Here is a 27,230-nt window from a genome sequence, read left to right on the forward strand (position 1 = left end):
AGATAACAGATGTAAAGGGCTGGGCTCTCTGCCTCGTTAGCCTTGGCCATTATTGTTTGTCTTGGCACCGTGGACCAAGGTCATGGTAAGTGTCCTCCCTGTTGGATAGACCAACAGAGAGCCCTCCTCGGGGTGGACAGTTGCTGCTTAATACTGTCTTCCTCCCTCTGGGCACCAGGGTGAGAATCCTGCTCAGAGCTTGAGAGCAGTTCCAAGTCAGATGGAATGCTGGCTTCTTCACTTACGACCTGGTACTTGGGCAAAAGGCGTATCATTTCTGAGCCTCATTTTTCCCATCTGTAAAATGAGGATAAAAATATCTGTGCTTCCCAGGGTTGAGGGTGAACCTGGTGCCTGGATAAATTGTGTGTGCTCGGGAAACTGAAGCTGTTACTAGCGTAGTATTATTTTTCTTATTATCATCATCTCTAGTTTCGGTGTGGTAGGTCAGGAAGATAAATTATGGTCGTGGAACAGAGAGTTTTGCTCAGTCTTGAACCTTTTTAGATAAGAAGAGAGGGGAAATTCTGGGAAAAATGCTCCAAGAAAAGAGGTAAATATAGACAGTAAAATCCAGTCCTTTAGTGGCTGGTCTTTATTTCTTTCTAAAAATACATTGGGGGTGAGAGGATAGCTCAGTGGTAGAGTGTGAGCTTTGCATGCACAAGGTCCTGGGTTCAATCCTCAGTATCTCTGTTAAATAAATAAACTGAATTACCTCCCCTGCTAAAAAAAATAATAGTAAGTTAAAAAAATTTTTAAATATTTTAATTAAGAAATAAAATAAAAATAAAAATATATTGGACTTCAATGGAAAAGATATGCGTACAGGAGTTAGTTGGATGGTCTTATATTTCAAAGCATTTTGTTTTTATTTCCTATAAAACATCTGTCAAATATTTGTAAATCATATGTCTGATAAGGGATTAATATCCAGAATATATAAAGAACTCCTACAGCTTGACAAGAACCAAAAAACAATCCAATTTAAAAATTGGCAAGACTTTAAGACACAAATGAATTTATTTACAAAACAGAAACAAACTCACAGACATAGAGAACAAATTTATGGTCACTAGTGACAAAAGGAGTGGGAAGGGACAAATTGGGAGTTCGAGATTTGCAGATACTAACTACTATATATAACATAGATAAACAAGTTTCTACTGTAGAGCACAGGGAACTATATGCAATATCCTATAGTAACCTATAATGAAAAAGAATATGAAAACAAATATATGTATATATATGTTTGGCTGAAACATGATGCTGTGTACCAGAAATTGACACAACATTGTAAACTGACTATACTTCAATCAAAAAAAAAATTGGCAAGACTTGAACAGACAATTTTCAGAAGATATAAAAATGGCCAATAAGCACATGAAAATATTAAAATCACAATGAGATACCACCTTACACCCACCAAGACGGTTACTAGAAAAATAAAACAAAAGTGGAAATAACAAATGTTGGTGAGGATGTGGAGAAACTGACATCTGTATGCACTGATGGTAGGAACGTAAAACGTGTAGCCACTATGGAAAACAGTGTGCAATTCCTCAAAAACTTAAAAATAGAATTACAATCCAGCAATTCCACCTCTGGTTACATATCTCCCAAAATTGAAAGTGAGGACTTGAAAAGATACTTATATATTCATATTCATAGCAGCATTATTCACAATAGCCAAAAGGTGAAAACCACCCGAATGGCCTCAATAGGAAATAAAAAATTTCAACTGAGTTGAATTTTAAAGACCGTATTGGCTTTATTCAACAATTCATGACTTCTGCAGCATCCAATCTAGCAAATAGGAAGGAGCTCTGTGAAGCTGTTTCACTTCGTTTTCCTGTTTCATTTCACAAAATGAGAGACATTTTTAGGCAGAAGGGAGCAGGAACAAGGAAGTTACACCAGCAAAAAGTGAATTGGTTGTGATAGTCACTTTCCTTTTCGGGGTAGCAGGGGTCTAGCAGACAGATTACCTAACTTGACTAGTGCTGATCAGATGATTCCTGGTTGACTAGTTTAAGATTCTAATCCTGGGAAAGACTAAAACTGTAATGACGTTGTCTCAATTTGGTGATGTGGGTTTCGCATATGTGACATCATGTTGGACCTGTTGTCTCATTTTTAATAATGGATGGACAAAATGTGGTACGTACAATGGAATATTATTCAGCTTTAAAAAGGAAGGGAATTCTGTTGCGTGCTACAACATGGACGAAACTTGAAGACGTTACGCTATAGTGAAACAAGACCAACACAAAAGGTCAGATATTGCATGATTACACTCACAGGAGGTACTCAGGATAGGGAAATTCATACAGACAGAAAGTGGAATAGAAGTTACTAGTTGCCTGGGGAGGAGAGAATAGGCAGTTATTACTTAGTGGTTTTGGAGAGTCTGTTCGGGATGTTAAAAAAAAAAAAAGAGTTCTGGGAGAAGGGTGTAGCTCAGTGGTAGAGCATATGCTTAGCATGCACGAGGTCCTGGGTTCATTCCCCAGTACCTCCAATTAAACAAAGAAATAAACCTAATTTACTACCCCCCCCAAAAAACCCCAAAAAGTGTTTTAAAAAAAAAAGAACTCTGTGTTCATATGATATCACTTATATGTGGAATCTGAAAAAAAAAAGATACAAATGAACTTATTTACAAAACAGAAATAGTCTCACATAGAAAACAAATTTATGGAAACCAAAGGGGAAAGTTGGGGTGGGGAGAGGGATAAATTAGGAGTTTGGGATTCATTGAATCACTTTGCTGTACACCTGAAACATTGTAAATCAACTATATACTTCAATTCAAAAAATGAAAAACACAAGGAAAAAAAGAGGTCTGTGGATGGATAGTGGTGATGGTTGTAACAATAATATGAATTTCCTTAATAATACTGTACACTTAAAAACGATTAGGATGGACTTATCAAGGCCTGAAAGTAATTAACAGTTTATCTCCTTCCAATCATTTCAAGGATTTCAGAACACTTAAATAATGCACAGTAATGAACACAGCAATAATGTACCGCTGTACAAGAATGTACAAGTCAACTGTGACAGGTCAAAGATGCCAAGGCTAAGTCAGACACCCCATTTCCAACAGTGCATCAAACTCATGATTGTTCTGCGACATCTAAGTTCTAGGGTTTATTTGAACATGGCTTCTATGTTCGGCACTGCATAGAATGGGAAAGGGGAGCCTGGTCTATTTTTGCTCACAAAAATAGGGGTTTTATCGGGCCCTGGGATTCAGAACAAAAGATCAGTACTTAATAAAACTCTTGTTAAGTGGTTTAATTTGTTGTCTTGTTTTTCCTTTTTTTTTTCCTGCAAGTTTGATTTAAACAAGTGAATTGATTTGATCCAAAGAAGGTAACTTGAAAAGGGATGGGGGAATAAAATGCATGAATTACAGTTAAAACTGATTAGGAATCCAGTAGAGGATGTCGCTACTTTTGAGGGTTTTTTTTCAGTTACTCGGATCCTTTACCGCGTGTCCCTTCAGGAGAAAAGCAGTGCTGGACCATTGCTGGAAATACATCAGGAGAGATGCAGGCTGGCGCTTCTCTGGGACTGGCTGGAAAGCATTTCTCTCACTGAGTATGTGTGTGGGAAAACGAATCATCACCTTTACTTTATAACATAGCCAAAAATTAACTTGAAATGGACCATAGATGGAAACATAAGAACTAAAACTTTATTCTTCTAAAAGGGAATGGAGGACAAAATCCTCGTGTCCTTGGGGTAAGCAAAAGTGGGTGGGGCCAGAGAGACTGCCTTGGGTGCAAGGAATTTGGAGGCAGGAAGTATGGGGTCCTCTTTTGGTCTTGAATCTCAGCCATGGTGATGCATCTAGCCTTAAAAACCTGGCACACTGAGCTGAATTTGGCTTGTAGCTGTTATCAGCCTGGGTTGGAACCCAGAAGAAGGATGATTCATTGGCACCTTCCCTGATCTCTAAGAGCACATGTGTCGAATGTTATTTCTTTTTCCTGGATTTGGGAATAACCATGACAAGGGTGGAGGAGTAGGGGCTATGAAACACTCTAAGATTTCTGGAAGAAGGACAGCTAAGATTTACAAAGGACCCATAGGGTAGCTGCTCTTCCCAAGAGTGTGTCTTCCCTCTGACTTGTTGCCAAAAGCCTGTCTTTCATCTGTCTTGGGAGGTCTATGTTTAAACATAATAACAGTGAATTACCAGGTTGGTGGTGGGGGTGGGGGTAGGTGGGGTGGTCATTGAACGCAGTGGATCCCACCTGTTCTGTGCCCTCTGTTTTCCTCGCTTCTCTCCAGCTCCCCTTTAGCCTGTGACAAGCATAATTAGCTTAAAGAAAGTTATCAAACAACCCTGCAGTTAACTTAGCCCCCAGGTGTCAGAAGAAACAGCCTAAGTCCCTGAGACATGATATGAGACGTGTCCCCAGCTCACCGATGTAACACCCCAGCCCTGCGCACTGTGGGAAGCACTAATCACATAATCCAATAGGGGCCCCGTTGCAAAGCATACATCAAAGGAGCAGGGCAGACGTGAGGAAAGACAATTATGTTCAGCAAATGAACTAAAACAATTATGCAGCCACCCACTGGGTACAGAGCTCTGAGCTCCACTTCAAACGGGCTATGACATAATCAACTGAGAAACTGCATCGCAGTCGAGCTGGTCAGTTCTTTCCCAGAACTCATTCCGGGATGAGTACACCAGTGTTGTCAAGGAGGGCAGTCTGAAAGGCGCTCCCTCCTCAGATCTCCCGTGAGTCGACACTGATTCCCCATAATCATTAGGCACCCAATAATGGCCATTTGAAGACATTAAGACCCTACGCCTGGTGATCTTGTGATCATCACGTTTGTCATAATTTGTGACACCCTTCCTATAGCTGAGGAGTTGCCCCCACTCTACCTTTCCTCTCCAAAGCAGAATGAGAAACGTATATTCTTCTTTTTTTTTTTTTTATTGAAGTACCATCAGTTACAATGTGTCAATTTCTGGTGTTCAGCACAATGTTCCAGTGATGCATATAAAGAAACACATTTTCTCACTCCACCCTTCAACTGACCTTACGATGTGATGTGACCTAAGAGGGGCCCATGAGAGACACCCACATGAGGCTTTGGAGGGAGAAGAGGCCGGCACCACATGGGGTCTGTTTCTAAGAAGAATGGAGGCAGCCGCATGGAGCTGTCCCACCAGCTGTGGCCGAGATTCTTTCCAGGGCCCCCATTGGGGTTTCACTGCAGCATCTCCCCTGGGCAGCCCCGGCCAGGGGGAGCCCGGCTCTGGTTGTGACACAGCCCCCAAACCTGACTCTGACCTCCCTGGAGATTCTTTAAGGCCCCCAATAGTCTCTAATAAAATCTTTTTCTTTCAAACTAGCTGTAACATTGACTGACAGTGTTGTTTTTCAGAAGCTAAATAACAGGAAAAAACTTGTAAGTGCTTTGGAAACTGTAGAAAGCTGAACCAACCGATGGTGGCAGTCAGAGCACGTGGCTTTTCGAGGTAAGAAGCATCAGCCCCAAGCTTGCACATCAACGGATCACTTTCTAGCTTGTGAAACATGTGGCATTTTACAAAGCAACACGTGGGTCACAGGACCCATGTCAGAGATGTTCCTTCGGAGCCACATGACAGGAAGTCTAACCAGGATGAAGAGATGGGTTCCAGAAGTTTCCAAGGCCACTCAGGGTAGGAACTGACAAGACAATTCCTGTCCCCTGTGCTCTGACATCGGACACTTTGTCCTTTGGGAGGGCAGATGACCAGAAATGCCAAACTGGTGGGCAGTTTCAGGGGCCTGTAAAAGAATTTGGTTTAGTTAAATCTTGTCAAGGAGGGACAGGGCATGGGGTCATGCAGCCCCCGTGCACTCTGGTCTGAGCCCTTCAGCTTATCAGCTCACAAATTACACCCTCCTTTTGTCTGCAGGGAGCATCAGGTGGGGTGAGATGATTGGAGAGGGTGCCCTAAACCAGCATCCTTACCACAACATCTTTCTAGAAATATTAGGCGCTGAACACATGGAGCAAACTGACAAGTTGTCTGAGCCATGACTTCTCAAGGTTTGCCCAAACAGTGTTCATTTCAGCGTGTGTGTATGTACTGACGTCTGCAGGGCTTTGGGGGGTGTGCACATCTTTGGTAAACAAATAAATTCCCCCAAAATGACTTTTGGGATTCTGGGCCAGGCCAGCTGTCTCAGGTCGAAGAAAGGCCAGGTGTATGGTAGAAAGACCTGGAGAACTCGAGGAGCTGTCTGGGCGGCGGCTGCCACTCGGGCAGGCTCTCAGACAGATGGAGACGTGGTTCTGGGGATGAGTCAGCTTGGGGTCACCCTCAGTGGGAGGCCCCCACCCGGCTCTAACGCTCTGTCCTTGCCGGGATTCAGCTGTGCTGACACCCCCTCCTCCGGTCTGGACTCTGCATCGCCTTCCGTCTCGGCTCCAGATCTCTCTCTGCCTCATGGCTTTTGCTTATTCACAGCCCAGCTGCCTCGTGGCTTCAGCTGAACGTCCTTGCCTTGTGTCTTTCAGCGTCTGGCCCCCTCCTGACAGCGGATACTAATTACAGGAGTTCTGTTCAACTTCTCAATGGGAGGCTTGGATGGTTTGCTTTAGTCCCTCCCTGCACCCCAGACCTTCTCAGGTAGAACTCCCCGGTGGTCCCCCAGAATGCAGGTTGGGCCCTGGTCATATGCCTCCTCCAGTTCCATCCTCCCAGTCACCCTTTTGTGTCCCCTCACAAATGGATGCCCCTGCTCCCCACCGCCCCTGCCATCACTCTCTCTCAGGGGTCACAGCACAGGTAAGAGAAGTGCTTCCGGCTGATGGACACCCTGAGCTCACAAATGGCGAGCTGTGCAGAGCCTCTCTGGACAGATTGCACTTTCCAAACATCACGGCACCTGCATAGCCCCATCCTACATGCTCTCCTTAGAACAGGACGGCGACCTTATGAATCTGTGGCCCTTCTCCTTGAATCTGGTGATGGCCAAGGCTGAGTCACAGTCAAGTGAGGTGACTCCCACTTACCTTCTTAGACCCCTTGCCCTTGGCATCCAGCCAGGACACTGTGAAGCGTCAGCGAGCGGGGGAGGGGCGGTGATGGCCCTTTGGAGGGTCTACAGCCCAGTCCTGCGTGGGGGCCCGGCGACAGTGTGGACACCAGACACGTGAGCGAGACAGGCAGCGGTTGGCCCGGCCCCAGCTCACGCTGATGGAGAGACAGACTGCCCCCAGCGAACTGAGCGCGGGCTGCAGATTCACAAGAAAAAAAAAAAACACACACTTGTATTTTAAGCCATTAAATCTGGGGCCCCCTGTTACACAGCACCAGGTAACTAGAACCACCCCTTACTGTCTCCTCGTGATCTTACCCGTCAGCAAGTCCCCCTTTCCTGTGCTGCAAGGTCACCCCCTCCGCCAGCCGCTAACCCTTTGTCTTTAAACATGCTCTAGCTGCTTCCAACCTAAAATTGAAAGAAAGAAAGAAAGAAAGAAAGAAAGAAAGAAAGAAAGAAAGAAAGAAAGAAAGAAAGAAAGAAAGAAAGAAAGAAAGAAAGAAAGAAAGAGAGAGAGAGAGAGAAAGAAAGAAAGAAAGAAAGAAAGGGAGAAAGAAAGAAAGAAAGAAAGGGAGAAAGAAAGAAAGAAAGAAAGAAAGAAAGAAAGAAAGAAAGAAAGAAAGAAAGAAAGAAAGAAAGAAAGAAAGAAAGAAAGAAAGAAAGAAAGAAAGAAAGAGAGAAAGAAAGAAAGGGAGAAAGAAAGAAAGGGAGAAAGAAAGAAAGGGAGAAAGAAAGAAATCCTTTACAAATTCCTTCAAACAATCCAAAATGCAGCTCCCTCACCAGGCGGGGTAAACACTCGTTTGCATGGCGCAGTGTTTTTTGGGTAAAGGCTCCCTCTTTCCCTTCACCCCCAGCCACTTCCTCCCCATGTTGGGTCTGAGGGTAGGGTGGGTTGGAACTTGAGGGTGGTAGAATCAAAGGCTCTTGGATTCATGTTGCATCCTGGGAATTGCTGGTCTTTGCTGCGGAACACTGGCTTGGGGACTGACCTGAGTGTGTGTCTTGAGCTCCCACTGCCTGAGTCTGCCTTCTGTCATGAAGTCCCAGGGCGCTGTGACCTTCTCATCCCAGCCCATTCCTCTTGGTCTCCCTTCTGCTCCCCACCAGGAGTGGGGGACCCCGGCATCTTCTGCATCCCACATACAGGCTGCGTGGAGCCAGCCCTCAGCTCCCATCTCCTCCTCCATCCAGGCACTAAGCCTCTTGGTTCAACTTTAATGGTGGAAAGAGCATTCTTGCACACTAGGAAAAAAGCGCTACCACAGTGTCCGCCAAGCCTGGCTCTTAGAAGTTAAAAGGAAGAAATTTTTTCTAGCTGTGGATTTTTTAAAAACCCAACTTTGAGACTCAGATGCGCAATGACTTCTTTGATTTCAGTGGTACCTGCTCGCCTTCCGGGGACTTATGGCTCGGCTGTAGGGATTGAAGTCCACATGGAATGTAATTTCAGGCCAGACTGAGAATATATTGATGTTGTTTATGAAAAAGACAATCCCCGTTACTCAAAGTCAGTCTTAGAACAAGCAGGGTTTTTCTTCCCCGTCGTTTGGGAGACCCTGTTCTGGTTCCACAGCTTTCCCCGCGTGCTCCCAGCAAACCCCAGTGATCTCGGCGGGGAGGAGGTGGGCTCATTCACCTGAGAAGGTGACGTGGGGGCCCAGGTTCTACAAGAAAATCAAATCACGGGGGATACTTGCTGATTTTTTTAAATTGAAGTGTATTTGATTTACAATATTAGTTTCAGTGTACAGCAAAGCAATTCACTTATACATATATATACATATACTTTTGTTTCTTTTCAGATTCTTTTCCATTTTGTTATTACAAGAAATCGAATATGTTTCTTTTTAATGAATTAAAATGTAAATGGATGTTCCCATCTTTGAAAGCCAAAGCTTGCCAGCATCTCCAAATTCCTAAAACTAACTCCCACCTCTTCCAGCTCCATGTCACGTGGGCAACGTCTACACTCTGACCTGCATCCGGAATCCTGGACAGAGCCTGGCATCACTTTATGTGCCCCTGTTACTGACCTGGCTCACTCCCAGGCCCTGCTTTTTGGAAGTCAGGGAGGCGCAGTAATATACAGAACCAGAGCCTTTGCATGGAGGCGGAAATTCCTTCCAGAACACCCACAAATGCCCCCCATACCTGCCCTTTACATCTGCTTCCCCTCAAGTGCCCAGTCAGTTCCTGAATCATTCCATTTAATTTTATGTTTATATACCTGGGATTACTCTTTATGTTTTTTATTATCTTGAGTCTTCAGTGTTTAAAATAAATGATACATTGACCTCCACTTTCCCCAGCTCAGTGATGGTGTGTGACATACAGTAAGTGCTCAGTGTAGGAGGAGTTTGGACTCGATCCAAAGGATACGTGGGAGATGCTGCAGGATCTTAAGCAGAAACGTGATGTGACCGGACTGGTGTGTTGTGGATGCAGGGTGTGAACTTGGTCACGTGGAGGCAGAACTGGAAACAGGCAGTCAGAGCAGTTGGGAAGCTGCCGCAGTGACCTAAGCGTGCTTCTGTTTGAACTGCCCTGGGGCGGGGACATGGAGGTGGCAGGTAGACAGACAGGACAGGTGGGTGGTAGAGAGAAACACAGAACTTGACGATGGATTTGACGGGATAGATGGAAAATGGGGAAATGACTTGGGCCACCTGGGCTGGTGGTGCCTTTCACTGAATTTGGGACACAGGACATGGGACAGACTGGAGCAGACAACAAATGTGGTAGAAGTTTGAATCCGTCACCTGTGTGATAGCCACACAGACCTGCAAGGGAGCAGCAGTTGGATACAGGGGTCTGGAGCTCAGGGAAGCGGTCTGAATAGGGTCCCTCACGGGTGTTGTCATCACTTTAGGATCACAACTCAGATACCTGAGGGGAGGGAGGGGAGACACATAGTGTAAATGAATGCTGCTATTTACAACAGCCGAGACATGGAAACAACCCAAATGTCCAAAATGTTCATCAACAGATGACTAGATAAAGAAGATGTGGTACATATATACAATGGAATACTACTCAGCCATAAAAAAGAATGAAATAATGCCATTTGCAGCAACATGGATGGACCTGGAGATTGTCATTCTAAGTGAAGTGGGCTGGAAAGAGAAAGAAAAATGCCATGTGATATCGCTTATATGTGGAATCTAAAAAAAAAAATAACATTAGGAAAACAAGGGTACAAACAAACAACTTATTATCGATAACTTAGATGATGGATTTCTTGAATATGTGTGAGTGCATCTGACCGTCCTTTATGATTGGGTTACTGCATTCTGTTGATTCTTATTTTGCGGTTGGCTTTATTCCTTTGATGACTATGTAAGTTTAAAAAGCTAAAGTTCTAATCTGTTCTTAGAAACAACGATCAGTACACATATGTAAACTAAAAAAAAGTGCAGTATACTGTATATATGTATTTACATGCAATATAATGTACATGTGCAGTCAAATTGTAATAATTCTAAAAAAAACTGAAAAGGGGGGAAAAAAAGTGCTGCCAGTCAATGTGACCAGGAGGGAGGGCTCGGAGGGCCTGCGGGGGAACCAGAAAGTTCCAGGGCTGCCCCGAAGAGATGGGTGTGCTCAACATCACCACATCTTCTGCCAGAAGATGAAAGCCTTTATTTTTAATACATTCTCGCAGCCAGGGCTTCAAATAAAATGCCCCACATGGAAGCAGAGTCCAGACAAGAGGGGCCAGGTCTTTCTGTTGCTCCGATCACATCAAGGCTGCCCTGGGAGTCTTCACCCGGCACAGCCTGGCTGGGAAGCTCCCTCCTGTGTCCCTTGGGGAGGGAATAAAAAGGGAAAGAAAAGCTCTGGAAGGTTTCACCCCAGGTGAATGGAAGGTGGCGATGAGGTTCGTTTCACATTTTCCAAAGATCACTGTGGCTGCTGAGGAGAGAACGAAAGGAAGGAAGGCAGAAATAGAAACAAGCTATTCTTCAGTATTTATGGAGTGGCTAGTCTGCACCAGGTGCTCTTCTAGAGCCTGGAGATGGAGTTGTTAAAGAAGAAAAAGAGAAACTTGCTGCCCCGCCATGAAGCTCCCATTTTAGTAGGGGAACCAGACAATAAGCAAATTAGTACACTTAGACACCAGAGAAGGTGTGGTAGGCAGAATTTTAAGACAGCCCTGTGATATCTGTCCCCTTGTGTTATGTCCTCTGAGTGTGGACAGGACCTAGGACGTGCTCCTAACCAGTAGAACTGGGCAGGGTCAGGGGCTGTCACTTCTGAGATTACAGTGCATCACATTGCATTCCATAGACTGTTTTTGCTGACTGAAGTGAGAGGCCCTCTTGCCAGACTGGAAGAAGCAAAGAGTCATGTTTCAAAGCACCCACGGAGAGAGTCGTGTGGCCGGGAACTGTGGGCAACCTCGGGGAGCTGACGTGGTCTCCAGGTAACAACCGGAAGGAAGCTTCCCCCCATGGCACACAGGTCCAAGGACATGATTTCTGCCAACAACCTGAGCAAGTTTGGAAGCAGACTCTTCCCCAGTTGAGCTTTCGAATGAGAACACAGTCCAGTAGACACCTGCATTTCTGTCTTGAGTAAGACCCTGAGCTGAGGACCCAGTTAAGCCTTGACTCCTGGCATACAGAAATTATGAGATAATAAATGTCTGCTGTTTAAAGCTGCTAAGCTTGCTATTTGCTATGAAGTAACTGTTAAAAACAGAACAATGCGGCCAAAATGGAGTTGCTTATGCTAAGCCCCATGTCACCAACTCGAGTCTTCATTATAATTTCTCCTCTTCCAGAAATGGAATCTTTAACCAGTCAGACAGGACCCCCCTGATCAGTGCTAGTTAGGTGACCTGCCATCCTCTAAAGCAAAATAACCTTGTGGTACCCAATCAGTGCTTTTGCCTCGTGTAACTTCCTTGTTCTGCTCCCTTCTGCCTATAGGAGGCTCACTTTGTACAGCTCCTCGGGGTGTCTTCCTGTCTACGTGGTTGGATGCTGTCCAGCTTATGAATTGTTGAATAAAGCTGATACAATCTCTAAAATTGACTCCGTTGAATTTTGTTCTTTAGCACAACGGAAAACTAAACCTGCAGACCAGAGTTCTGGGCACACCAGTCTTCAAAGGTCAGGAAGTTCCAGGTTGACCAGCAAAGAAGACTGAAAGGCATGACCAATGACAAGGGTGGAACAAAAGGTGAGTCAGAAGCTGGGTGAATAAAATATAATACCTAAAGGAAAATAAAGGGATGGCTGTGTCATTTAGGATGGACAGGCTGAGTCCTTTGAGATCTGAGAATTAATCACCGGATTTGGCCACGTGGTGGTTCTTAGAAACCTTGTGAAACATCTGTGTAAGTGTAGCAGCAGGTCCAAAGCCTGTTTGCGGTATCTGAGTTGGAAAAAAAATTCAGAATTTGGATTCAAATGGGAGCAATGGCTATGAGGAGCAGAGACCAAGTCTGAGTTCTGTTCAGTGGTAACATCAGTGGGATTTGCTGGTGGATTGGATATGGGGGTAAGGGAAAGGCAGAACTCATCCTGGAGCGGAGGCTTTGGCTGCTAGGCAGGTGGGGATGCCATTCACGAAGATGGCGGAGGCTGGGAGAGGCACCCGTTGAAGAGGGAGCAGGTTAGAAGATAATAAAACACCTGTTACATAGTCATAAGGAGTAATGCTGTGGGCAGTTGGAAATATGAGTCTCAGGTCCAAGAAAGGTTAGGATTGGAGGTATGAGCTTCAGAGCCTTCATTTTTTAGAATGTACTTAAATCAGTGACACTGGATGGAATCCTCTAGAGTGGTGGGTCTTAAACTGAGTGGGTGGGGGTCATTTCCAGGGCACATTGGACACCATCCAGAGACACTTTTGGTTGTCACAACTGGAGGAAAAGATGCTCCTGGCATCTAGCGAGTGCAGACCAGGGATGCTGACAAGCATCTTACCGGGCACAGGGTGCCCTGCAACCGGGAATGTCCAGCCTCAGCATCAACAGTGCCCAGGTTCCTGGTGACTAGTTCTCGTCCGATCACAGAAAGAATTCAGAGTCAGGACGCGGAGGCTAAGACAGCAAAGCGAGGATTTATTAAGGGGTGGACAGTACACGCTCGAGGGGAGAGCGGGCAGGGCCAGGTGAGCGGCTGCCCTGAGTTTCTTTGGCAAGTTGGTTACATAGGGTGTAAAAATGGAAGGGAAGAATATTCATTGGGGAGGGAAGGGTTTGGGGTCGTGTTCCCCGATTTCCATCCCAACTCTACCTTCCCTAGAGGAAGGATTTTTGTCCTTACTTAATCTGGATTGGAAGCATCTTGGCATCAAGGCATGATGGGTACTTCTAATCTGCAAGGCTAATTTTATTGTAATGAGGGCATCATGAGCAAAAGGTTACATTTGGACACTGGAGATTCCTGCCTTTTCCCATCTGTCTTTGTCCACCTCCAGGGCACTTGTCACCCCAAAATATGTGACCATTTATCAGCCCAGAGTTGCCTGCTTTCTTTCTCTGCCCAGGGACCACTGGTGCTTACGTGATGTATGGTTTCCTGCATTTGACCCCACGCCCCTGTTTTTTGCCCAATTCTTAACATTTGGCCCGTGTCCCCTTTTCCTGGCTCATATCTAGCTATCTGCCTGCTCTAACACCGGGGTTGTGAATCCCTGATCTGGAGAGAACATGGCCACAAGAGAAGAGCCAGGACGAAGCTCTAGGGTATTTAAGAATGTAGAGACCAGCTAGAAAAGGAGGCTGAGAACATAGGTCCAGAATAGTAGGCAAAGAAAGCATGTGACAGGAGTGTGCTAAGGAGAGAAGGGATTGTGAGGACCTGGGGTCCCTGAGCACCTGTCAGTGTTTGCTAGTAGTTGACGCCTTTTGTTCACGTACCCCTAACAGCATCTGTGTACCATCCGACGCATTTTTAGGTTGACACCTGAGATTATTCATCCTACACTTTTCATCACAAGTTTATATACATTTTTATTAACTAGAGTTTGAAATATTAAATATTTTTGGAAAATGAAATAGAAAAGGATTGACTTAATGGAATAAAATTTTCCTGTGACTATTTGATGTTCTAAAAAATACTGACAGTCTCGTTTCCTATTATATTATTTACTAAAGCACACTGAATCTGAAAGAAATCAATTAAAATGCTGATTTGTGTTTGTTCCTATTGTATCTGGAAATATCTGGTAGCCCCTCCAAACAATATAGTTGAATTTAGAAGAGTCAGTGTCACAGACCCAAACTGATTTTGCTTTTCTGATTTCAGAGCATTTCAGCATCAGCCCAAACACCCTTTCTCTCTTTTTTTTCGGCGGCGGGTGGTAGTGGTAATTAGGTTTATTTATTTTATTATTTCTTTTAATAGAGGTCCTGGGACTTGAAACCAGGACCTCAAACATGCTCTACCATCCCCTCACAAATATCCTTTTCTTTCTTTTTCTTTTTCTTTTTTTTTTTTGACTCAGTGTGACTTAACAAACACCCTTTCTCTAATGCTAAGCTTCAGCTTTAACAAGGAGAGGAAGCCGTCAAGGCAGACGGCACCACGACGCACCACTGAAGGTTCCCTGGCGTGGAACCAAGGTTTCGCCTTTGGTGTCACCCCAAGGCGCACACTGGAAGAAGATCTGGAAGGACGGGAGTTTGCTGCTCTGTGAGGAAGTGAAGGGAGGAGGACTGTGATGCCAGGCTCATCCTTGGGCGTGTCAGCTTCAGTGAAGGACAGGCACAGAGTCGGGGATCTGGAGACGGACTCCCTTAGGATGGTCCGTGCGCAAGGATTCTTCAGAGAGTTTCCAAGGGGATGGTACACACCAGCTGGGCAACCGCAGGTAGAGACGAACATTTTAGAAGTTATACTGTGAACAAGGTGGGGAAAGAAATGCAGAGGTTGCAATAGGAAGATGTAGGGGCCAAAGTAACTTTTTTTGTTTGTTTTTAAAGATGGAAGCTTGTTTGTATGCTGATGGGAATAGTCCATTAGAAAGGAGACATTGATGTTAACTCTGGAAACGGAAGCCTTGAAAGGGCTGGAAGGAATGAATCCCAAACACAAGGAGGGGCCTGGGTGACAGCTGGGACACACACTCCCCTGTAATCAGCTCTTACTGCCCTTCTCTGTCATCTTGCTTTATTTTTAGCAAATGTTCTCTTTTTTGTTGTTGTTCACTGTACATTTCTCCAGTTACAATGTAGATCCCATGATGATGGACTTTTCTGTACTATAAACCACTGAGTTACCAACACCCAGGGCAGTGTCTGGCACATAGTAGGTACTTAATTAATACATGTTGAGTAAATGTTAACAAAAAACAAATAAAAATGGACACAGATGCAGGTACAGATTACCTGATGGTGGGGGGATAAGGGAAGTCCTGCGTAATTTGCTTTTATTTTTCTCCAAGGGTGACACTGGGCGTGAGCTGAGAGTGAGGGGATGTTGCTTGGAAGAGGTAGGGCCGGGGAGTGTGGAGGCAAGTCGTGAAGGTGGGAAATGCTCATTTCCATTAGAGGGAGAGCAAACACACTGGGGAGACAGTCAGCCCCGTTTGAGGTTGTGGTCCAGCAGGCAGGCTCAGGTGTGATTGATTCCCGGGTGTCTGGAATAGGCAGCCGACCTTTGGTGGGGCCATTTGTCAAGAAACAAAAGGAAGGAGGCTGAGCAGGTCTTTCAGACAAGATGACGAATGAAGTTTTGAACATGCTGAGTTTGAGGCACCAGTGGGACATCCAAGTGCAAGAGGATACGTCAGGGTGGGTGACATGGACGTGGTGGGGAAATGAAGAGGCAATGGGAGCTGAAACCAAGGGCATAGTTGAGATCCCTCCAGGAGAGGGTAGCACAGGAGAGAAAGGTTAACCGAGCCCTGAGGACGAGCACTGATGGGAAAGTCACATCATCTGTCATGCTTGACAATGACTGAGTGCGTCACAGCTCTCCAGGGCCAGGTGCCAGGTGCCAGGTGCCAGGTGGTGAGCCTCATTCATTCCCTGCCTCTGGCAAAGTGCTGGCCACACAGAAGTTAATTTTGAAATTTACCCTGATTTGATTCCTCTGCACTTTCATTTACTAGAATCCTAACACGGTTTACTATTTGAAACGCTGCCAGGGGATAATTTTTTTAAAAGGTAGTATTATGACTTTTGTACAAATAGGAAAAAAAACGCTTGTAAAGGTTTTACTTAATTCAGGAATAAACAAGGAAATCAGTAAGATATCACCACCACTTCAAGGAAGAATCCAAAAAGCAGATAGATAAACAGTGATGCTGAAATGAGTTTTCTTTTATAGATGCAAATAGATGCAAAACTGGATCCTTCCAAAGGAAGGAGGGGGGTCAGTTGTCTTCCAGTGGACAAAATTCAGTTGCATGTCTACAGACAAGAATCGGAGCACAATATTTCTCTTTGTGATTTTTGAGTGTTCTGTGGTGAGCCTGCCAAAAAATGTGACAACTATAAATAGGGAAGAGTGGGAAGGAAAAATGGGGACGTGTCACGACGCCACTGGAAATAGGGAACTGAGAAATTTCCAGAGATTCAGAGTCAAGGGGGGGAGCATTTACTCAGAAATGGAGTAGGAGACACAAGCTTTATGAGACAAAGGGCAGAAGCGTGAGATTTGGGAATATTAGAGAGACTTGAAGATAGAAAAATGTGTCAAATTGAAGACTCACGCTTAAGGAAAGGACAGATCAGAGAATGAGGGAAGGAAATTAGGATGTACTGACTGCTTATTACGTCTTGCACTGATCAGGAACTTAATATCTACTTTGTGTGTGTATGTGTTTGATGATTGATTTAATATTCACATTTGCTTTTTTTCCTATTGAAGTATAGTCGGTTTACAAGGTTGTGTTAATTTCCAGTGTACAGCATGGTGATTCAGTTATACATATATATTCCTTTTCATCTTCTAACTGCTGTATATATCTACTTTTTAAATTTAATCTTTCAGCCCTATTTCGTATGAAATAGGTACCATTACTAAAGATGATATTCAAATATTTAACAAGAGACAAATATTTAATGGCACAATTAACCAGTCGGAAGCTGGCCAGAGGACCCCTGCTGAGCCAGACATTAACCCTCTACTGGCAGGCTCCCAGGATCACCGTAGGAATTTTGGGAAGGGGTCAGGGCAGCAGAGGGGCATGAAGCAGGGCCTGGACAGAGGCTGTGCACCAAATTTTGCATGAGTGAAACGGTGTGTAGCAACTGAATATCAGCTCTGAGAGGAGCAGTGTCCTCCGGGCAGGGGCAGGCTTACTCTCCATCTTCCCTTTGTCTTCTCCAGGCTGCTCTGCTAACATCTGAGGTCACTCCTGCTGCTTCTACCTTTGGTGGAGGGCACCACTGCCACAGCCTGTGGCTCCAAGTGGCAGCCCGCTCTGTGGAGTCTTGGCTGCCTCCCTGCTGTCTCTCAGGAGGAGAGCAGGCATCAGGGACCCTCATTCTCCTTTGCCACCGAATCCCTTCAGCATCCCCAAGATTTAGCACAGCAGGCTGTACGAACTTAGGTACATTTCTTTCCTAAAGGCCTGGGAACAATTTCAGAAGGGAATTAGAATGGAGGAAGGAAAGCGTTCAAGTTCTAATTCATCTAGACTTCTAGAGAAGCCAGGGTTTCCCAGGCATTTTCACTTGGTCTGCCCAGCATCCTTGTCGCCTCTCTGGGTGCCTTGGTTAAGAGTGTGGGCTTTGCAGGCTGCGCGACCTGGGTTTTCACTCATCACTCAGTAACAATGGGGCCTTGGGCTAAGTGTCACCTCTGAGAGCCAGTGCAGATTGGTTATTAGAACTGGTAATTCTGTTAGGTGTGATGATGGCTTTGCGGATGTGCAAGGAAATGTCTTCTCTTTCTTCTTCTTTTTCTGTGATGTGTTAAACCTAGGCCTTTGGGGAACAGGAAATGGTACGGTGTTTGGAATTTGTCTTAAAATACATTGCAGGCAAAAAAACGGGGTGGTGGTGGTGCAGGCACAGGAGAGGAGATGAAACAGATGATGTTGAAGCGGGTGACGAGTACCTGAGGGGTTCCCTCATGCTCTCCAGACTTGTGCGCGTTTGAAAATTTTCATAATAAGAGTAAACAAACCAAAAACCAATCATGAGGCTGTCAGACTCCAGATTTTTAAAAAAACAAAAACAGGATGTACTTTTCATAATTGCAACTTATTTTGATTTTCTAGACAGATTCCAGCTCTCATCCTACCCACCAGCTTCTCCAGACATTAGCTGGGAATACTGCCTTTGACAAGGCTTATCAGGACCAATACTAGTGAATATATTGTTTCCGATTTTATACCCACATTTTAAAAATGTGACCAGTTTCTTATTTGGAGTAACGGGAATGCAAGAGTCTCATTTGAAGGTGTTACCTTCTTCTGTCCAACTCCTTTTTTAAAAAATTCTTATTTTTTATTGAAGCATGGTTGATTTCAACGTTAGCTTCAGATGTACAGCAGAGATTTATATACATACAAACACACACACACATATGCATTTTTCAGATTCTTTTCCATTACAGCTCATTACTAGAAATTGAATATGGTTCCCTGTGCTATACAGTAGGTCCTTGTTCTTTATCTATTTTATATATAATACTGTGCACCTATTCATCTCAGACTCCTAATCTATCCCTCCCCTCCCCTTTCCGCCTGGTAACCCCAGTTTGTTTTCTATGTCCATGAATCTATTGCTGGTTTGTAAATAAAACCTGTCTATACATTTTTTTAAGATTCTACATGTAAGGCACATCGTATTACTCAGCCATAAAAAAAGAATGAAATAATGCCATTTGCAGCAACATAGATGGACCTAGAGATGATGATATTAAGTGAAGTAGACAGAGAAAGACAAATATCAGATGATGTCTAACTTCTTTTTAAGGGCTGTTCGGGGTTAATATTATCTCCAAGGAGAAAACATCGCTTCGGGGAGGCACTTAGACCTGGTTTATAAAGGCAACACTGCAGGAAGGAAAGATGAAGAAAGTCACCTGAGGTTTGTGCTTTGAGTTGTCGGAGTCTCAAGGAGAAAAAAAGAGAAACGAACCATCATTTGACCATAGTCTGCACAGCTAAAGGGAGGGACAATGGGCGAAAGAGCAAGGAAAAGGAAAAGAAAATGTCAAAATAAAATTGGGACAGACGGGGGAGGAGGGCAGGAGGAGGAAGAAAGTCTGAGATATTAGAGTGGGGGTGGTGAGCGCACCAATACTGGCCACAAGCACAAAAATTTGCCCATTCCTGGTTTGAATTCAAAACAAGTATGTCTGCACACGTACTTGTCTGGGTTCTGACTTGGCAGGTCGTGAGACGCTCTTTTAAGAACCTTGAAGACCCAAAGTTGTGCTCAGACGGCCCACCTGGAACTGAGCCCAAAGTTGAACAGGGGCTCAGGTTGCCTGGCTGACCACCTTCTTCCCTATAGTTTCCTAGAACTGAGCCCAGGGAGGGGGCGCTCTGCTGGTCCGCGGGTACCAAGGCCAAGTCCCCGCAGAAGCCTCAGCGCGGGGCAGCAGCGGCGGCCACGCACCGGGACCAGAGGAGCACCCCGGGCGCGCTCCACATTGGACCACCCGCTTAAGAACCGAAGGGCTGCCACACGGCCATGCACGTTCTCTCTGCGGAGCAATCTCGGGGAGAAGGCGCTGGAAGGGCGGTGCAGGCAGATTTTTCCCAGCGGAAGGGTGGGTGGGGAGGGAGCCCCAGACCCCTCCCGCCTGTGCTCTTCACGCTCTGCCCCGCCTCCCTGGGACCCTGACCGCCCGGCCGGAGAGGGCGCGAGCTGCAGCGCCGTCCTCCGCCGCACGATGGCAGCACCACCTGCAGGGCGGCAGTGGCAGCTGTCCGGCGCCTCTCTTTGTGGCGGCGGGCGGAGGACGGCCCTCGACGCCTTCGCTGATTGGCTGCGGCGCGGACGCTGCCATGTTGGCGGAAGCGGCGCCTTCTGTGCCGTGGAAACTGGCCGTGGCTGCGGCCACCGCGTCTATGCGCTTAGGCTCCTGTTTCGTCGCCTGGTTCGTGTCTCGGCGCTGAGAGGCGGCGGCCGGCGGGATGGAGAAAAGTAGGATGAACCTGCCCAAGGGGCCGGACACGCTCTGCTTCGACAAGGACGAGTTCATGAAGGTGCGCGCCGGGGCTCCGCTCCCCGAGCCGGGCCGCGGGTGGCCTGCCCTCCTTTTCCCCGGTGCCCCTCCTCGGGCGCTCCGGCCGCGTCCGGCCCGCGCACGCCCCGGGCCGGCCCTCGGCGGAGCCTCGCCGCACTTCCCAGGGAGTCTCTTGGCCCCAGGTTTGGCAGGGGCAACCCAGAGAAAGCACTTCTGTGAATTCGTGTATAGTGAGTGAAAGGGCCTGCAGGTTCTGGGCAAGTGGTTTTGAGCTAAATGTAAAAGCCCCTGTTATTACCCGACCTCGTTACCATGCAGTGCAGCCCCCTTGCCAGACGGAATCTTGTTAACCAGTGCCTTGCACCTAAAAGCTCAGTACGTCTGTATTGACCAAAGCTCTGAGCCCACGTACCTACCTGGGGATCAGGTGGGATGGGAAAAGGCGCGTAATCGAAAGTTTTCCCTTAGCATTCACCTAAAGCTTCTGAATGGGGTATTTAAAAGCTAGAATAGTCTCCATGATTTTGTTGCAGTCAAACAAAGCAAAGCATTCTGCTTTTCTAAAGCTGCCCTACTTCTCTTCAGTAAGGTGAACTTGAAGTTGGTTTGCAGGTAGCTAGTACACAAACTTACATAAACAGAATAGAAATGTAAACTGAAAGTATTTTATGGATAATCAAAGTTCAAGAGGCACAGCCTTGAAAATGTCCAAGATTTGAATCAGAGCCAGGAGAAACTCTGCATACCTATTGGGTGTAGCCCTCTGGGTCTGTACTTAAGCCATCAGAAAATAGATTTATGTTTTATTTCTAAGGACTTGGATTTTTGATACCACTTATTGGCTGTTTTCAGTGTTAAAAAGTTAAAAGTTTTGGCTCAGAAGACACCTAAAATTTAAGCAAGTGAATTTAAAACTCTCTTACTGTTCTCTTTTGATGACTTCAAGACATAATAGGTTTTTTTCTTTTTTAGGTTAATTAGTCTATCTCTTTCTGATATTTGCATTCAGATCACATCTCTGGCTTTTAAAGTATTTTCATCTGGATCCTCTCCAGTGTGACCCTGTCACTTTTAATATGGGGGGCTACCTAGACCCAGGAATATTGTACTCTTGTTCTTGTAGTGATGGTTCTGCTAAACCTGTAATAAAAGATGTAACTTGAAAAGAATGTCTGAAAGGGAGTACAGAGTGAACTCACTGATCCAGGAACCCTTTGTTCTGCCCCCCTGGCTGAGAGCTGCCCTGAAGGGAGAATAGAAAGAAAGAACAGGAGTAGAGGAGCATAGGGAAAAGAAAAGGCACTAGCAGGGGCCTCATTCTGACTTCTGATGTCAAGGGTCTCAGAATAGAGAACACACGACTTGTCCGACTTTGGACTTCTTCAGAGCTTCCTTCAGGCTCAACACCTGCATTCTTTCTGACCTGCTGGCCCCACCATCTTTCTTGCTCAGAGCTGGCAGAATGCCTTTGGGAAAAGCAGCTTCAGAAAACAGAGATCTCAAAATAAGTTTTAAGGTTGGACTTAGCTGTAAGGAGAGAGCAGACTGGGGAGGTGGCTGGAATGGCGGCAACATGCCCTACCGTTTTCATGCAAATAAATGGGACCACTTCACACAGAGGAGAAGAGTACAGAGAACAGCTGCTGTGTGTTAAGTGTTGTTGATTTTCTAGGTGAGACCTGGAGATAAAGGCTATTTGCAATTTGCGTTTCCTTGAAAGAGACATCTTAGAAGTTTTAGATCCTTGGCAGAAATGATGGGTGGGCTTGCTTCTTGGCCACTTGTGTGTCTTCTTTGGAGAAATAACTGTTCAGAACCTTTGCTCAATTCTTTTCTTTTTTGTTTTTTTATTGAAGTATAGTCGACTTACAACGTTGTGTTAATTTCCAGTGTACACTTTTGCTTGTTTTTTAGTTGGGTTATTTGTCCTTTTATTGTTGAGTTGTAAGAGGTTTTTAATATATTCTAGGTAGTAGACCTTTGTCAGATACATGATCTGCAGGTATTTTCTCCCATTCTATTGGATTGTCTTTTCATTTTTTGATAGTGCCCTTTACACACACAAGTTTTTATTTTGATCAAGTTCAATTTATCTATTAGTTTGATACTTTCTGTATCATTTCTAAGAAACCGTTGCCTAATCCAAGGTCATACAGATTTTCACCTTTGTTTTCTTCTAAGAGTTTTATAGTTTTAGCTCTGATATTTAAGCCTTTGATCCATCTTGAGTTAGATTTTTGCATATGGTACAAGGCTGGTGTCCAGAGTCATTCTCTTGTACGTAGATATCCTCTCGTCCTAACATCAGTTGTTGAAAAGACTATTCTTTCCCCATTGAATGGTCTCAGCACCTTTGTAAAAAAAAAAAAAAAAGAAAAATCAACGGACTATAAATGTGTGGGTTTTAAGTTCTTTCTTTTTAAGTGTTTAGTAAATCTCCAGTAAAAGGTAAAACTATTTCTGGTAAATGAAGTGTGTCGGTCATTATATGCCCCTGTGAGTTGGGCGTTGTTTGTTGTCACAGTATTCACAGACTTTCTAAGTAACTTAGCCTGTGCTGTGTGACATTTATTGATCCAAGAACAAATGTATAAGTGGCAAATTGAGTACTAATGTCACCTAATAGCATTTGTTCGTTAGGGCTGACTTACACAATTTAAAATGTCATCCGGAAGGTCAGATCCACCTGAGGCTCAGAACTTCAGAGAATATGTAACTGAGGCAGCAAATCTCTGCTGTTCTCACATTGTACAGCTGGCTAGTAGCAAGGCCGGGCTGTGGAGCTGAGTCTGCCCCCTGTTCTTTCTGTGCTGTGCTGTGCAGCTGTGGGCAGAGGGTGTTATCTTAGGTACTCTCAAGAAGCATAATCCAGGCTAATTCTGGCCCCAGGTGAACAAGCAGATGCTTTTTCAGTAGGTGGCTGTGAAATTACGATTTGATAAGCAATTCCCTTCTCTGATACTAGCAGAGCAGATATTGGGCTGATTACTTAAGAAAGTCAGTTAGAAAAGTATTTTGAAACATCCCTGTGCACATTTATTCTCCGCTGATGCGATGCCAAGCTCTTCTCTCTGAGAATTTGTCTGCTGTTAGATTTCTGTGTCGTCCTTTCAGTTGAATGAGGACCCTAAGGCGTCTGCAAAGCATCTGGCGTAGAACCCATTGAGATCTGTATGAGCGCCTTCCATCTGCCCTGCCCGGTTCCTGGTCCCCTCCCCCATATATAATTGAATAAAAATTTTCTTACCAATTTCTCAGTATCAAGTCTTTCCAAAGCATCTGCCTTAGCTTTCATGAAAAGTTATCTTTTTGTACTCATATTTTGTTGGTTTATATGATGTGTAATAAAATTCTGTTATTTTGATAAGTACCAGTGGCTTTAACAAGTTTGGGAATCATCACATCTGATTCTTGATGACTAAACAGCTCAGTTAGGTGCAGTAGACAGTCACCTGCTGGCTCTACGCATGTCTGCCAGCCAGGGGCGCCAGAATGTTATAAAGCTGAAACAGAGCATAGCAGTCCTGTGAGACCAGTACTTGGAATTTGGTTATGAAAGATTCTGAACATCTGTTCAATAGAATACTCAGCCTCCATACAAAATGTCAGTACAAATTTATATGTATTATGAAAGACCGTGAAGTTATATTTTTATACAGGGAAAGATTTATTAGGATTGTGTGTGTGTGTGTACACAGAAAAAGGTCTGGGGTTTGGTTCAAGATGGAGACAAAGGAGGATCCTAAACTCCCTTCCTCCCACGGACGCACACAATCTGCAGCTACGTGTGGAATAGTTTCCTCTGGGAAGAAACCTCAGAGCCAGCAGAGCAACTCCTACACAGCTGGCCAACCAGAGAGAAACCCCATCAAAGCGTGTAGGGAGCGGCTGAGACCCGGTCTTGCCATAAACCCCACCCCCAACACGGTGACCCCAAATCAGGAGGGAACTCCCATCCCCAAGCTTCTCCCCGAGGAATGAGGGTCTGAACCCCACACCTGGCCCCCCTAGTTTTGAGCCTTGCACCTGAGAGATGAACCCCCTCAACACCCAGCTTTGAAAGCCGACTGGGCTTGCACCCACGAGACCCACGTGGCTGTAGTGACCTGAGAAGCGGTCCTTCCAGGCTTGTGTGGCCTCTCCCACCCCAGGGCCCAGCACAGAGGCAGCGACTGAAAAGGGCCCAGACTTTCTGTGAAAGAGGCCAATTGGTTTATCTTAAAGCATCAGCCTGAGGGGCAGGCTTCTCATTTAACTCACGTCCGGGGCTTGGAGCCGGGCAGGTGCCGCCTTGGCGATCTGCCTCGCTCCAGCTCTTCAGCGCCTCCTGGAAAGGAACGTGTATACTTGTCGGGTGCCCTGATTTTACAGCTGCTGCCCGGGGACACCTCTGGATCACCTGGCTCTGGTGGCCAGTGAGGCTTGCACTCATGGGTCCCCGGTGTTCACAGCAGTGCTGTTCATGACAGTTAAGGCATGGATGCAACCTAGTGTCTGTCAGCGGATGAATGGATAGAGAAACTGACCCGCACCTCACACATGCTGGACTGTTACTCAGCCATGAAAAAGGAGTCCGCCATCTGTGACAGTATGGATGGACCTTGAAGACATTAATGCTAAGTGAAATAAGTTAGAGAAGGAGAATTTTGGTCTCACTTATATGTGGAATCTAAAAAACAAAACAACAAACGTGGACTCATAGGTACAGAGAACAGACTGCTGGTTGCCAGAGGAGGGGGTGGGGAGTGGACGAAGTGGGTGAAGGGGGTCAAATGGTACAAAGTTCTAGTTAATTAGATAAATGAGTCTTGGAGGTGTAATGTACAGCATGGTGACTATAGTTAATAATACTGTATTGTATATTTGAAAGTTTAAGAAAGTTAATCTTAAAAGTTCTCATAGCAAGGAAAGAAAATTTGTAACCCTGTGTGTGACGAGTGTCAACTAAAACTTACTGTGGTGACCATTTTGTAATAGATACAAATATGAGATCATTATGTTGTACACCTAAAACCAGTGCAATGCTGTATTCAGTTCTGTCTCAATTTTTTAAATGATTTATATTTTAAAGAGAAGGACCAAAAAATTCTGGAAGGCTGTGAATCGCAATGTTAAGTAGTGAGAAAAGAAAAAAACATTAATAGGGCTTATCTGTATAGCATCAGACTGTGAATGATATTTTTGCTCTTTGCCTTTTATATAATTATAGTCTACCTCCCCCCCCCACCCTTGGGTTCCACATCTTCAGATTCAACCAACCAGGGATCAAAAATATTTGGAAAAAAATTCCAGAATGTTTCAAAAAGCAAAACATGAATTTGCTGCGTTGACAACTATTTACATAGAATTTACATTGTATTTACAATTATTTACATAGCATTTGCATTGTATTAGGTATTACAAGTAATCTAGAGATGATTTAAAGTGTACAGGAGGGTGTGTGTGGTTTGTATGCAAATACTACACCATTTTATGTAAGTGACTTGGGCATTTCCAGATTTTGGTATCCTTGGGGGTCCTGGAACCATTCCCCCCCCAGATCCTGAGGGACAGCTGTATGTCTTTGTTGGTTGAAAGTTTTAACATTGAACATTGTTGATGCACCCATTTAAAGTGTGTAATTTAAAAAAAAAATCAAATCCCTTGGTAGAATTTAGGCAAAGGAAAGAAAGCTCTTGGTCGGCCTCCCCCTTGGCACCTTTATAGTGAGCAACACCTTTCTGCACCGTGTGTACTGGGTCCCTACAGCAGTGCAGCCTTTCGAATAAGGATGGTGTGTCTCTCTTATTCTTTCTTTCACTTTATTTTTTTTATGTGAAACGTGGTATCGTGGCAGTAACTTTTCTTTGCCGGTTTTATCTCCAGGAAGATTTCGATGTGGATCACTTTGTGTCCGACTGCCGGAAGCGGGTCCAGCTGGAAGAGCTGAGGGCCGACCTGGAGCTGTACTACAAGCTGCTGAAGACGGCCATGGTCGAGCTCATCAACAGGGACTACGCCGATTTTGTCAACCTCTCAACCAACCTGGTAACGGCGAACTCCGCGCTTCCTGCCGGGCGGTGCGTTGGCACGCGCCCTGCGCACAGTCTTTCTCACTAGTGTTTGTTCTTTAAAGTGCCGAGTGTTTTTAGAAACCTTGGTTTTTTTTCCCACAAGAAACTTGAAGAGATGACTAATCTTATTAATAAAAGAACTACCACTCTAGTTTATGTTTTGAATTAGTTATTAAGAAGTAGTGAAAAGTAAAGGATAATAATATCGAGAGTGGTTGTTTCTGTCAGTTGCTGAGTGGTTGCCCTGAAATCTCTCTGGTTTAGGTGAATTTGCAAGAGCAAATATCAGTTACTCTTAAGGAAATGTTTAATTTGCTTTCAGGTACGTATGCCGGTCAGAGATAGGCCGAGGAACCGCTGGCCGCTGTTCATCTTTAGGTGGCCTGGTTTTAGAAAAATGTAGGAATGGTTTGTAAGGAGCAGATCAGTTACTTGGAAACGTCCTTTAGAGATGCTGAGTTTTAATGCTTGTAAGAGCCGCCTTGTTCATATTTTATTCTGTTTTTAAATCTATTTGTCCAAAGAAGTAATAGGAGGTAGTCACCTCCACAGGAATTGCAAGAAGCACCAAAGTTAATGAGCCATGTTTGCTCTTGGGAAATACACCCCCAGGAAAAGTGTTCCAGGAGGATTAGAAACTCTGAAAAGTTTATTTTCATTCTATTTAATTTGGATTTTTCTCAAGGGCTATAATAATGCTCAGGAGAGGCCATAGCCCACTAGCTTTCACATCAGCTGGTTGAATATCATAAGTACAGAGATCGCTGTTTTTCCCCAAATGTTCTGAATTCATTTAAAATTTCATCCAAAGGCAAATTGTGTGTAAGGAAGCTTTGAATTGTTATGACTTCCCTCATTTTTATAGTTTCATGTATGTCAATAGATTTTTCATATTCCGTGAGCAATGTTTATGGCGAAATAGCATTTCTGTTGTTTGTCTGGTTATTACCAGTAGACGGTTGTGCAGAAAGAATAACCTGTCCGGCACTGCTTCAGTCAGT

General features: G+C 44.8%; 1 protein-coding gene across 2 annotated transcripts in view; it reads left to right on the forward strand.

Moving 5' to 3' along the window:
- The first annotated feature begins 19,995 nt into the window (after window positions 1–19,995).
- The window catches only part of COG2 (component of oligomeric golgi complex 2), a 38,834-nt gene continuing 31,599 nt past the window's right edge, over window positions 19,996–27,230 (forward strand). For both annotated transcript variants that reach the window (XM_031460856.2, XM_031460857.2), the window contains exons 1-2: window positions 19,996–20,195; window positions 26,042–26,203. In XM_031460856.2, coding sequence (XP_031316716.1) covers window positions 20,124–20,195; window positions 26,042–26,203 — 234 coding nt within the window. In that variant the 5' untranslated portion in view covers window positions 19,996–20,123. The remainder of the gene's footprint in view (window positions 20,196–26,041; window positions 26,204–27,230) is intronic.

This window comes from Camelus dromedarius, chromosome 8 (assembly GCF_036321535.1).
Source record: "Camelus dromedarius isolate mCamDro1 chromosome 8, mCamDro1.pat, whole genome shotgun sequence".
NCBI classification, from domain to species: Eukaryota; Metazoa; Chordata; class Mammalia; order Artiodactyla; family Camelidae; genus Camelus; species Camelus dromedarius.